The sequence below is a fragment of the Onychostoma macrolepis genome, chromosome 18 (assembly GCF_012432095.1).
Source record: "Onychostoma macrolepis isolate SWU-2019 chromosome 18, ASM1243209v1, whole genome shotgun sequence".
In the NCBI taxonomy this organism is placed as follows: Eukaryota; Metazoa; Chordata; class Actinopteri; order Cypriniformes; family Cyprinidae; genus Onychostoma; species Onychostoma macrolepis.
In genome coordinates this window covers 14,423,751-14,437,957 of record NC_081172.1, presented here as the reverse complement: position 1 = coordinate 14,437,957, position 14,207 = coordinate 14,423,751, and the positions used below count along the sequence as shown (strand labels likewise).

Genomic DNA, 14,207 nt, shown 5'->3' with positions numbered 1-14,207 from the left:
TCATTTTTGGGTAATCTATTCCTTTAAGGGCCTAAATGAGAATGATCTACGTTATCAAACATGATACCTTGCATCCATATTGAAGAGCCAGTTTGTTGAGATTGTCCTCATGTGAGATGTCCCGTTCCAACAAGAGCATTTCTCCCACTCTTTCTCTCTCCTGTGAGGATGAGTCTCTGCTTCGCGGCCGGAGCTCCATGACATTGAGTTCCTCATCCTCAGATGACACGTCTGGTTCTTCTTGTCTGTGTCTGAACATGTATACTTGGCCATCCGCACTGGCATGTACATCCACTGGAGCCTGAAAGGCTCGAGGGATAGGATCTCCTCGCCTCATCACTGCGACTAGACCAATATCTAGAAGAATAAGTAGTAAGGCCAGTTCAGTTTGCATATACAGTACATTCATTTTCAATGGTTTGGGGTGAGCATTCTTTTAAGGAATTAAAATTTTTATGAAAAAAAAAAAGATTAATTAAAATTTGAAAGTAATTTACAATGTTACAAAACATTTTTATTTCAATTAAATGCTGTTCTTTTGAACTTTCTATTCATCAAAGAAAAAAAAAAAAAAAAAAATATATATATATATATATATATATATATATATATATATATATACACACACATCCCTGTTTGTGTAATGCTTCCCTTGCCCTCATGTATTCGTGCTATTGATTCTCTTGTTCATTGTGTCATGTTCTGATTGGTAGTCTTAGTCATGTGTCCTGTCTCTCATTGGTTGGTTCTTGTCATTTGACTTGTATTGTTTGCTATAAGTAGCCTTCATGTTGCCATTATTCCTTGTCGTGTATTGATGTTGTTACCTGCTGTCGGTGAGTCTAGTTTGTCCATGCTGAGTCAAGTCAAGTCTCGGATAGGGATGCATCGATCCGATACTCAGTATCAGTATCGGTATCGGCTCTGACACGGTCATTTTCTGCGGATCGGGTATTGATCAGACAAGACTGATCCAAATCCGATATTGTGCATATACTATTCTGTGGTATTGTTGAGCCCCACGAAAGGCACAAAGACATTATAAAGCACCATAAAGTTTTTGTGCACTGTATTTCAAGTGTTCTGAAGCTGTTCCATAGTTTAATCTGAGGTACAGATGAATATTTAACTTGTTAAATTCAAGTTCAGGTAAATTCTTCTCTCCGCTGCAGCTGTCTGTTATCCTCCATTCAGCGTCAAACTGCATACACGTTTGGTCAGGACAGTCAAACTCTTTTCAAGAGTGCACAGTAACTGAGGTTTAAAACTGATAAAAGAAAAGGATCAATAAACTAACGCACAGATTTAATACACTACAACAATACAAAGAGCAATGTGTACCATTTGACCAGATTTAGTCCTACACTTATTCACTTTTATTTGTAAATAAAAATGTTTCACTAAGTTTTATAAAATTGTGCACCCCATTTTTCTAGAGTATCTTTTGCTGCTGAATTATCCACTAACCTAGTTTATAATAGTATGTTTGTTATAGATTATGATGATATATTTTTAATATTATTAATATAATATTAATCATATTAATAATTTAATTTAATAATATTAATATAATATTTTATATTTCATTAAAATGAAGTTATCTATATGTAGTAGATTGTGTTTAACACACAAAAGAGTGACGATCAGGTCAACACAGAAGTATAGCAATTCTACATCGATTGAAAAAAAACTGCGCTGGTATCGGATTATGATCGGTATCGGTAGATACTCAGAAGATCGGATCGGATCTGTTCTGAAAAAATGGTATCGTTGCATCCCTAGTCTCGGATTATGTTTGTATTTTGGATCACGTTTGTAAATAAACTGCATATGGGTTCTTAAACTTGCCGTTCAGTGGACTGTCATTATAGTTAGATTATAAATACATGTAATTTTTTTTTTATTATTTGTTTGTTATATGAAGATAGCAATCAAACTTTATTGGAAACATTATCCTTACCCTCATGAATTATTTATAATTATTTCTATACTTTTCATGTATAATATGTATTGTAACATTTTACAGTTGTACCAGGAGGAAAACAACAAACAGGTGAATATTACTTGTAAAAATAATACTTTCATTGCACACCATGTGCAAACAGAAATTATGTTAAATTATGCAAAATATGCAAAATATGATTTAATTGTGAATATTTATTATACATAAAATGCTAGCTATAAAATTAGCCTTATAAAGATAAAGGAGTTGAATTTTATTAATGTTTAAAATGTTATTATTTCAAATAAAGATGCTATTAAACATATAATTTAAGATGTATTGACAATTAAACTGTGGGAATGTTCATTGTGGGACTGTCAGAAAATATGTTCTTCTGTGTTGCATTTATACACTGTCAGAAATTGGTATTATTAACCAAAATAAATAACCTATTTAGGGTGTGAAATTGTATTTAAGATTTCTTTTAAGATCATTTATTTTCTACAGGACCAAAAGTGCCCATATTCGAAAAAAAAAAAACTCCAACATATTACTTTAACTCTTGCAAGGAAACAGCATTCTATCTGCAGTCAGGAGATTTACAGCAGTAATAAAAGGTAGAAATCAACTTTATTGTAATAAAAAGTTTGTAACTAACGTTAGAGTAAGAAACATACTGCAGAATGTAAACAACACGAAACAATGCATCATTGTTCATAAGCATACAGCTACTGTACTGTGACATTGTGGAGACTTAGTAGCACTACCTCAGAAAAAAATCAGAGCTGGAAAGTGATTATTGTCTGTAGTTGAAATAACAGCGGATCAAAGAACACCGTTACATCAACTGGCATCGACTGAAAATATTTTCCCCCAAAAATGTACAAAACACAAGGCAAAAATCAACAAAATATACCTTAAATTTGTTAAGGAAAAAATGGAGTATGTGTACAGTAAACACTAATAAAGGTTACAGTAACCGACACTCGTAACGTTAAGCTAATTCTATAGCCAACTATCATCTCCGAAGTTAAAAATCCGCCTTTTCATAACTTTCCCAATTACTGAGCTGAATCTGAATAATACTCACCTTTCTAGACAAAAACAGCTACATGGTGCTGACAAAAATATCCCCAAGTGTCATTTTAGAAACTTCATAACGCAACCTAGCCTGCTGGTGCTGGCGCGGAAGGCCACTGTAGATTGACAGGTCCTCCAGCCAATCAGCTCGTTGAAAAAGGCGAATTCTCTACAGTAGATTATGCTGCCTATGGTGGAGTGGTTGCGCCCGTCCCGATATATATATATATTGCAAATAATATATGACGTCTTTATTTCGAAATCAAAATCTGGTGTCAGGCGTTCAATTAAAATGGTAAAATGTCATGGTGCATTACCCCTGGTTTATGTTTTCCCAAGACTATAAAGTTTCTCTCTGTTAAGTGTGGTTGAGAAACAAGGGCGCCTCTTACGTGTCACGGCAGGATGTAGGCTAGTATTCGTTGTAGGTGTGTAGTCTATAGATGAACACTTTTACTAATTTACTTTTTTTTTTTTAAATCTTACTAATTTACATTTACTCATTTATGAATAGTTGTGCAAATTTAATCATTTACCTATTGTCATAACAAATTAATATTGCATCTCCTTTAAAATCAATAGCCTATTAAAAAATGTTTGTTTGTTTTTCTTTCTTTCTTCCTTCCTTTCTTTCTTTCTTTCATATTTTTGTGGAAACGTTATTTATTTATTTATTTATTTTCAGGATTCTTTGATGAATAGAAAGTTTAAAAGAAGACCATTTATACATATTTAGTAGGCTAATATTTAGTAATCAAAGACATTACATGTAGCCTATTTGATGCATCACTGTTGAAAAAGCATAATTTTTTCATTTACGTACTGTAAAATATGATAGTCACATGAATCTTTCAATGGATCATACTTAGATTACAATTTTTATTTCAGTCACCAAATTGGTGATTACTTCGGCGAAAAAAAAAAAGTCTTCGGACCATATGAACAAATCTGAAATCTTGAAATTCAAAAGCAGTAACAACAACAGATGTGGGTTATTGTTACATTGCTTCCGCGTTGAAACAAGTCAGTTGAGGTTGGAAACATGAAGCTGTGGGTAAGGCATTCTGACAAAATTTTGAACTGATCACGAAAAGGTTGAATCATGTGATTTCGAAAAGGTCATGCATATTTGGAATGACACGAGGGTGATTAAATGATGATAGAATTTTCGTTTTGGGTTAACTATCCTTTTAATATGCTAAATAAGAAGATTACACACACACACACACACACACACACACTACCAGTCAAAATGTTTTTGAACTGTAAGATTTTTAATTTTAATTTTAATCTCTTAAAATAACTTTTGTCTATTTTAATATATTTTAAAATGTAATTGATTCCTGTGATTTCAAAGCTGAATTTTAGCATCATCACTCCAGTCACATGGTTCTTTAGAAATCATTGTAACATTCTGATTTATTGCTCAAAAACATTTATTATTATTATTATTATTGTTGTTGTTGTTATGATGACTATGTTGAAAACGGTCGGAGTAGACTTTTTCAAGTTTCTTTGATGAATAGAAAGTTTGGAAGAACAGCATTTATCTGAAATAGAAATCTTTTGTAACATTATAAATGTCTTTATCATCACTTCGATCAATTTAAAGCATCCTTGCTAAATAAAAGTATTAATAATCCCCCAAGCTTTTGAATGTTATAGTGTATAATGTTACGAAAAATTTTTATTTCAATGCTGATCTCTGCATCTTTCATTAAAGAATCCTGAAAAAATAAAATAATAATAATAATACTGAACTGTTTTGAATATTAATAATATTAATAAAGAAAAAATGAATATTGAATGTTTCTTGAACAGCAAGTTATTTTAAATAGCAAAAATATTTCACAATATTACTGTTTTTGCTGTATTTTGGATCAAATAAATGCAGGCTTGGTGAGCAGAATAGAATTAAAAATCTTACTGTTCAAAAGCTTTTGACTGGTAGTTACAGATTACCCTGAGGATGTGCTGACAGTCTCCGAAGGATCTTTTCAGTCAGTCTACTTAGCAGCACTTCTCAGTTAGACCTCAAGATGTCGCCATTTATCAGCAGTAGTTTTAAAACAATTTGCACAAGGATGGTTTGCAGTAAAGCGTTTTAAACCTCTATTTGCCAAAGGTCCATGTCCCCCATTCACCTTCTTTGTCAGAATATTCTTTGTCTGCTCCAGTCCAGGAGTCAATTACCATGGCAGGGCTGTGTCAGAGCACGCAGTGCTATAGAGGTGCTTCAGGTCGCCTTAGTCACTCCTGCTAAAGCACAGGTCAATGCTCAGGCTCAGCAGTTCATCATGGAGGACAAGAACCTGCTGTAGTTGATCCACATTTGGACACTGATGTTGGGAGCCCTGGGACATTTGTCAGTCCTCTCTAAGCTTGACTAGCAGGGATTGTTTGAGCAGATAATGCCTTCTGCTTGCCATTATGGGGTCAGATATAACAGTAAGTTACACACACAAATACGTGTGTGTGTTTTGGCACTGTTCTTGTGCTGTGTGAAAAAAGCGATCTTTTCAAATCCAATTTGGGCCATTTTCATATACGGTACAAGATTTGATACATGGTCACACAACCCAAGTGTGAACTGTCAAATCTGAATTAATTTTCAAATTAATTTTAATTTTATTGTTAATTAACATCACACATTACAGTGTAGGAGAAAATGCTTGTCATCGTTCAATGCACTTTGTCTTACCAGACAAAATTATAACGAATCAACGAAGCAACAGAAAACACACTGAAATAACTATTGTAATTGATTTTTGTAAGAAACTTCAGTTGAGAATACTGGAATATATTGTAGTCGAATAAATCTGTTAGACTTTTAATATGAAATTCAACTTATAACACAAAATGCAAGTTTACATATTTGACATTTTTGCCGTTGTTTGCATCCGTATGGATAATGCACATGACATTTTTGTAAATATGCAGGTCATTTCAGGTCAAAGAGCAGCAGCAATCTAAACTGTCAATGCAAAACTAAAAGTCTCAGGAAATGTATTATTGTAACAAAATATTATAATAAAGTAGTTTTAACTTTTATTAAATAAAAATAATAAATCATGCAGTCGTATAGTACAACAGTGTTTTTGCTGAAAATGTACTCTTCCTAGGCTGTCCAAGATGTGTTTGTTTTTTCAGCAGAACAGATCTGTAAAAATGTCTTTTCTTTTCTTTTCTTTTCTTTTCTTGCATAATGCATTGACATTACAGTACAAAATGGCTCTTTTGGCATATCCTGAGCAACTGTAAGCATTAATTTCATATGAGAGGTGCTTGGGAGCATGCGTAAATGTCATTTAAAATAAAATAGGAGACTATTTAAATATCACCAGATCTTTTAGTAATTATATAACTGCTCACTGCTGAAAGTCAATGACAGGCAAATATGCCATTCATGCACAACAGTACAGTTAACCTTCCCAGTACAATCCTTCCAAGAACTAGGCATATGTGCATTCTCAGTGGCAGATTACACAGACGACATGATCTGATGAGCATACAAGCTGTTATCTGGGTCAGCGCTAGTCTCCAATTTCACGCCCTGAAACATCCATCATATCTGTATTGTTCCTCTCCAAGGAGTTTATTGACCTTCGTTTCTCGGCAAAAGCAGACTGTCACCAAAATTTATTTGCCATTTCTGTAAGTTAGCATGTATGTTTAGCCTGTGTTTTGAAGTGTGGCGTGCTAATGGAGGGAAGACTGCAATGGAGCCTGAGCTAATTGAAGCTTTGCATGTTTCACTGCTTCCACTCCTACGAACTGTTGACATTTAACTGACCCCATGATTTATATATAACTCTTGTAAGCCACTTAAGCTTTTAAAAATAAGTCAAATTATTATCATATACAGTATGTCACAGTATGCGTCATATTTTACCGTCCATGCACACTTAAAACAAAAAGCCCTTCCAAAAAGGGCAATCAGCTGATCTTCAGTCTTCAGTATGGTACCTCAAATAAATGTAAGCACGGCACTTAACTACAGCTGACCTATTTTTACATAAACGCGCTGTGTGAATTTCAACACTTCCTTCTGACCTGAAAAAACATTTACTTACGTATAAGTATGTTTTACTTAAAGTAGATGCTGAACAATTGTATTCATATTGATTTTTAAATTGGTTTAAATTGTCACTGATTCAAGGCAACAGACAGCAGCTGGGCACTTTTTTTATCGTCTTGATAACACCTTCATTCAATGCAAAAACCTCCCTGAAGGGGGAGCAGGAGCAAATGTGACAAAACAAAAATTAGCACGAAGCAGCACATCATATCATTTACATCACATTCAGATGCAGGGTGCAACTCTGAACATGGTGCAACAGAGTGGCATAACATGCTGTGTTTCTGGGCCACTGAGCAGCATGTCAAACTGACAGAGAGAGAACAAAAAGATGGAGAGAGATGCTGAGAGAGAGAGAGGAAGGTCAGACGCAATGTAACAATGAATAATTTGCGGATAGTGCCGCAGAAGAGCAACAGAATTGCAATCATGACACAGTATATGTAAGTTCTGTCTATTTATCTACATACTGGACTATAGGCACACACATATTGTTAATAATAATAATGATAATACCAACAACAAAAACAACTATAATAACAAATAGTATTCAAATAATACATATTTATTACTATCATAATTACAAACCTTAAATGACAATTATACTTAAATGGCAATGTTAAATATATTGTATTGTAATTAAAAATAGCATTCTCATTTAAGTATTATGTTTTAAAATACTAATTATATATGTTATGTATAAATATTATATATTATATATAATTACCAGTGCTTACCATAAGTATGTTTTATGTCAAATACATTCTTATCAATTGTATTACCATTGATTTTTAAATTGGTTTAATCTGATTCAAGTATCAGACTTAAGGCAATTAAGAAAATACATGTAATGTAATAATTGTAATATATGATAAACGATTATGAAACCAAATTTATTTAATCCTAGAGCCAAGATAAAGCCATTAAGGTTAAAATACGTGATTTATATGATATCCTCAGCTTATTTTTTTTTAATATAGGATGGATTTGAGTGTTTTAAATGTTCATTTGATCTGTATCCACCTCTAGATGGCAGCATAGTGCTTTGTATTTAAAGATATTTTAGCCCAGATGTTGTTGGATATTTTTCCAATATAACACACACTAAACAAATTCATTAATTTGGGTAAAACCCTACTGCAAATATTAATTGATCTACAGACTTATTTCTACTAAACATAAATCTCCATAAAACTAATTTGAACAGACCTACAGAACCTCAAATACAGACTTCAGCCAAAGAAACACTTTTAAAAATCTGATGTATGTAAGAGAGGGAAACTGTTGTTGTTTGTTTATGCTCGCTGCATGTCCGTGTCCATGTTTCTGGCACAGGTGATTTGCCGATCAGCGTGAGGCCAGTCGTTATGTCTGCGGGGGGTCAGCGAAGGCAGTGTGGGGAAACAAAATTAATCCTCGTGGCTCTAGGTTATGGCAACAGGTCAGGAGTTTATTGATTAAATGTCAGCTACCCAGGTGAATGTGATTCGTAACTCTGAGGAGGCCCCTGCGCACGATCCATCACATGATATCCAAAGGAAGATTAAAGGCCATATGACAGACTAAACACTTTCAGGCGGGATGAAGGTTCTGCCAGCCGTCCGTTCGTTTGTTCGTCCATTCATCCATCCGTCGGTTCCAGACTTCAAAACTCAAGCCTTTAAACCTCCTGTTGTGTTCAAAAACTGAAACAACTTTTGTGTTGGGGGTCAAATGGACCTACGTTGGTTTCCATGCAATTTGCCAAATATCGACCATGATAAATAGGCCTACTGAAGATTCACGTAAAAACAGAATACCTCTATTGTAGCTTGCCAGAGACTAAAAAATATAAAATACGTCAATTTTATTGTGTTATTTTCTGTTGTGTTAGGGGTCGATTTGACACATTCTTATGTTCGAAATTTGGCTGCACAGACACAAATGAAAACTTTTTTTTGTCATGACTACTTGCAGTGACTATTTGCACACTGAAGTGCAAATAACTATAAGCATAAATAGCATCTAACATTATTTGTAACACGTGACAAGAGTGATGGAAGAAAGACTGACACTATGATGGCGCTACTTTTGTTAATACAATTTATATTTCTTCGTTTAATATAAATGAGTGTATTGTTGCTGTGTTTTCATTAAAAAAAAAAAAAAAAAAAAAAAAAACAATGAACCACAAACGTTTTAAATAAGGGAAAGAGGTTATTTATTTGGGTTACAATAGAAGGTTATATCCATATTATTCATTTTGTTAATAAAAGTTAGATGTTTAATATATGCGAATATGCCATTGTAGCTACTATTTTATGGCTGATGTGTTTTAATTAATAAGATAATAAACCACAAACTATGATCGTTTTAAGCCTAAGGGGAAAACCATATTTAGCCTATTTGTGTGTTAAACGGGTAAAACACAGTTTAATGTAGGCTGTCATTGTAGGATTGCTGATATGTTTTTTTTTAAGTGTAGGCTACTATTGAATCAACCGTAAGCATTAATTTTGTTCAATAGGAAAGACCAAACCGTTAAAGATCAAAATAAGCGCTACAAAATAAATGAAAATACGTAGGCTATAAATATTACGTCAAAAAAAAAGAAAGAAAGAAAGAAAACTCGTGGTACTGATACGCAAAAATGGACTTTGGCGTGTCTGTGCTACTCGCGTTTTTAGCGTGCATATGATACGCAGTTTTCGCGTACATGATACGAATCTACACCACAACCCTAATCCTACCCATGCGTAGCATAGACACGCCAAAGTCCATTTTTGCGTATCAATACCACGAGTTTTCGTTTTTATTTGGCGTACTATTTATATGCACTTTCATGAGACACCGCACCCCCAGCACCTCCATTTTTTTTGTGGGCTACACTTCAGGGGGTGCTGCAGCACCCCTACTTCCTGCGGTAATGTTTGTATGCTATTTCCTCTGTTGTTGTTGTTTTTGTTTTGTTTTTTTTGTTTGTTTTTTATGAGTGTTTTTGAAACCCTTGTGAGGCTTTTCCTCCCAATGCAGTCTAGTAATTGAGATCCAAAAAACAAATAATAAAAAAACAGCTGACAGATTTTTGACTGTGAAAGAAACAGTTATATTTCCTTGGATGATTCAAAAGACGAGTCTAAACTGCAAGTAAACCAACTCTGAATCTTAAATTTCTTAAAGTGCCCCTATTATGGGTAATGAAAGGTTCATATCTTGGTTTTGGGAGTCCGCAACAACAGGTTGACATGCATTCAAGGTCAAAGAACACTTTCATTGTCTTATAATATGCATTTATTTTTACCTTACTTGCTCAACGGCTCCCAAACGATTTGCTCAACGATTCATTTTTCCAAACCCCTCCTTTGCATGACCTTAATCTGCCATGATTGGTCCAATTGGTCTCATTTTCATTTAATCATGCCTGTAACGCCTGATAAAGCAGCGTTTGTGAGAGCAGAAACCAGGAAACCGCTATTTTTACCGCTCCAAAAGCGGCACCTAGTGGCAAAGAATAAATTTGCATTTTCATTCAGACCAACGCGAAAAGACCAACAAGTGGGTGGACAATATGCTAATGTTTCATGTTGACGTCAACATGAAACAGCTTGGGATTCGTTTTAAAAACGACTTGTTTCAATGATTCAGAGTCGACTCTTTCTTTTGAGAGACAATAACTTTATACACGGTGCACTTTCAGATTTAAAACTTTGCAGGATGTTTTTATTCACTTAGAGCTGTGTTACACACTGCATGAAAGGTAATTTTCAAAAACCCATAATAGGGGCACTTTCATTTCTCCTGTAGTTTGTATTTTCTACAACAATTTTATTTTTATTTTTTTACCTGACTCTGGTGTTTTTCAAAGGGCTGACTTTTGACAAATTGCATAAAAAAACCAACGGAGGTTTGTAGAGCCTTGAGTTGAAACTTTGCATGACCACATTCATGACCCTGAATCATAAATATTCACCAAATTGCAAGAATAAATAAACACGTTAACCGGTATTTCAAGCAGTTTTCTTAGAACTGAGTGTCTGGGAAATTGACCTGAACACAACAGGAGGGTTAACGTCAGAATCCATAATCCTACAGACAGTCTCCCGTTCCCTTGAGAAAGGTGCATGTGCCATCATAAGCGAATGTGACTGACAAGTGTACTTCAAGGCCCAAGGTTAATGGTGTTGACATCAAAACCATTCAACGGGTTAAAGGCTAGAATGAGAGTTCTGAAGATCATGCTCTCTTTGTCAAATTAAACTCTCTGCATTTGGTCCCCGTTGAATATGTGGAGCAGAGCTGTCAGCGGCATGGGCATCCTCAGGGTCGTGGTGGAAGTTATCCACTGACTCCAGCCACCCAGAGGATGCGCCACAACGGATCGCAAAGTCGTATTTGGCCTCACGGCACCCATGGAGCCCCAGTTGGACGATCTCTTTACCCTAGGGGTAGGTTCACAGGCCATACTGGACTCTGCGGTAGCTTGGAGCGCTGGGTGACACATAACCTTGCCCTGTCACCACCCTCACCAGTGTGTCAGCTGATATTAGACTGATTGACGTTGACCCGCCACTCAGGCTCTGAGGGTTTAGCGGCGCTATATAACCTCGCCCTGACTGTTCACCAGGCTGAGGACATTGGAAGCAGGGCATCCTCAGCTGCGTCCTACTCCCAAGCAAGGGCGAGCGCTTCTGTCGTGTTATAAGAATTACAAATGCCTGCTTTGATTTGTGGATTTTTTGGGCATGCACATTACCATATCACATGAGCGTAGCAATATTTTGTTTGTTGTCTGCTGATTTTATTTTATTTTTTAAAGTTTGCTTTGTTTATGTGATTTTTTTTTCACTACTGATGAAGTGAAATGTGAGTTGACATTCCATCTGATTCAGAGGATTTGGAGTTGTAGAGTCTGGCATGTTTCTTACCGTCTCGCTCTCCAGGTTTACTTTTTTATCTGCTGTTCCACTTTTCTGTTTTTTTTTTTTTTTCAACTTCTATTTTAGCCCCTTTTGACAGCCGCTTACTGTGCAAAAATATAATGCTAGCTTTTATAAGAGGACAATGTTTCAGAAGCCTACAAGTGCACCAAGCAGTGTCATGTATGTTTGTCACTAAAAGAGAGTTACATGAAATTAAATTTCAGAGTGACCACTGGCTCCAAAAAGGATCATAAAGGGTCATAAACTTCCATTCTATTTATTGATTGATTGAAAAAAAAAGAAAAAAGAAATTAATACTTTTATTCAGCTGGGATACATCAAAACTGACAGTAAAGACATTTAAATTCTTACAAAATATTTATTTAAAATTTTATATTCATCAAAGAATCCTGAAAGAAATGTATCATGGACTCAGTGGAATAAATTACATTTTAAAATATATTAATATAGAAAACATATTTTACTGTTTTACTGGGGTTTTGATCAAATAAATGTAGCCTTGGTGAGCATGAGAGACTTTAAAACATTAAAAACCCCACACTTTTGAATGATAATGTAAAAGTAAGCCTACACGATTTTTGGAGCAGGGAAACATGTGAGAACCAGCAATGTTTGATGTTCTTGACATGAAACCTTTGTCAGAAGTCCCATATTTGAGAGCTGTTGTGGGTGTGAATATTGATTTTGATTTTAGCCTGTTCATCAAACAAAGCTATCATGACTTCAGGAAACTTGAAAATAGTCATCTGGACTACTTTATGGAGATTTTATAGTGTCTTTTTGTTGTTTTTGTCCTTAACCTAACATGATCAACAAACAGTGCATGTAAAAGGTGTGATAGTTAATTTAAAAACTGTTAATTTTAATTGCATTCTGTATTTGTAATAATTGTATATGTATATGTAATAATTTATATAGAAATGATTAATTCTATTTTTTCTATTTCTGTTCTACAGGAAAAAAAAAAAAACACGTTTTTGAAACAATATGAAGGTGATTAATGAATTGCTTAATAAATATGAGTAATTGGGAAGAAGATCACAAATCAAAACCTCCCATGGTCCCATTCTAAGCTTCAAAATAAAATCTAAACGAATGGGGTGACTTGGCAACGCAAGAGGGAGGTGAATTAAACATGGATGACAGCAGGGAGAGGACAAATGTCATTTCCAATGATATCTAAGTCTGTCTGCCATTAAAATGTGCAGTGACCCACACTGCATACAAAAATGATATCATGAACATTAACTTCCCTAGTTAATGTCGTGTGCTTTGCCGGGTGCACTGGGCTGCCAGTGCACTAAGAGCATGCTTTTAATATGCTACATGCCCTGACTTCCTCTTTCCGCTTTCCTGTGGGAATTCCTTCTGCTTTTACAGCACACTGCCAAAGTGTTTCTGTAGATTGCAAAGTTCATGCCCTGAAGTAAATGTTCTAATTAAAACAGTAACTCTCAATAGGTTTAGAGCTCTGATGTGACACCCCTCTTGCTTGCACAAAAGGTATACTGACAGGCAGTGCGCTAAGAAGGAAATTCAGTATAAAGAAGGATTGACACATCATGTTTTATTGTGTCCAAGTGAATGCCATGACATACTGTAGCTGAAGGACCTTGTAGTGTATAAACAAACATAATTTATGGCTATTGTTCAGTGCACATTGGGCAACAAAAAAGATTGTCATAACTTACATTTGCACAGTAATAAGCACATATAAACTGACTATATGTGGATGTCTTAAGACTATAGTAAAACATAATTAAAAGGGAGCCTGGAGCTCAATTTCACATGGGGAAGTTGTCATAGCCCATGAAATCTCACATCACTGTTTATGTAAATTTCTATAAAGCAAAAGCGAAAAGGATCCATCCCTTTACTGTTTTCATGAGAATCACTAATTTAAGTGATTTTAAGAGCACAAAAGAAGCTATTTTGAAAAATGTCCAAACAACTTTGGACCCCATTTGAACCTCATTTTAGGATAGAAATGCTGAGACATTCTTCAGAATATCTTCTTTTATGTTCTACAGAAGAAATAAACTCACACAGGTTTGGAATAACCTGGGTAAATAAATGGTGGCAGAATTTTTATTTTTGAGTAAACTATGCCTTTAAGGGTTCATTTTAAACATGCGACAACAAATAGATTCACATAGACTACAGTTAAAAAAAAAAAAAATGGGGTCAT

General features: G+C 34.8%; 1 protein-coding gene across 11 annotated transcripts in view; it reads right to left on the bottom strand.

The window, feature by feature from the left end:
* lysmd4 (LysM, putative peptidoglycan-binding, domain containing 4) overlaps positions 1-3,136 on the bottom strand; it is a 46,983-nt gene extending 43,847 nt beyond the window's left edge. For 10 of the 11 annotated variants that reach the window (XR_009267107.1, XR_009267113.1, XR_009267108.1 and 7 more), the window contains exons 1-2: positions 828-2,849; positions 68-357 (exon numbers count right to left, since the gene is read on the bottom strand). Coding sequence is in view for 2 of the 11 variants with exons in the window: in XM_058752348.1 (XP_058608331.1) it covers positions 68-357; positions 828-855 (318 nt within the window). In the remaining 9 variants the exon portion in view is untranslated. Of the gene's footprint in view, positions 1-67; positions 358-827; positions 2,850-3,032 lie in introns of those variants that run through there. The other variant, XM_058752350.1, reaches the window with a different exon arrangement.
* Positions 3,137-14,207: the final 11,071 nt, after the last annotated feature.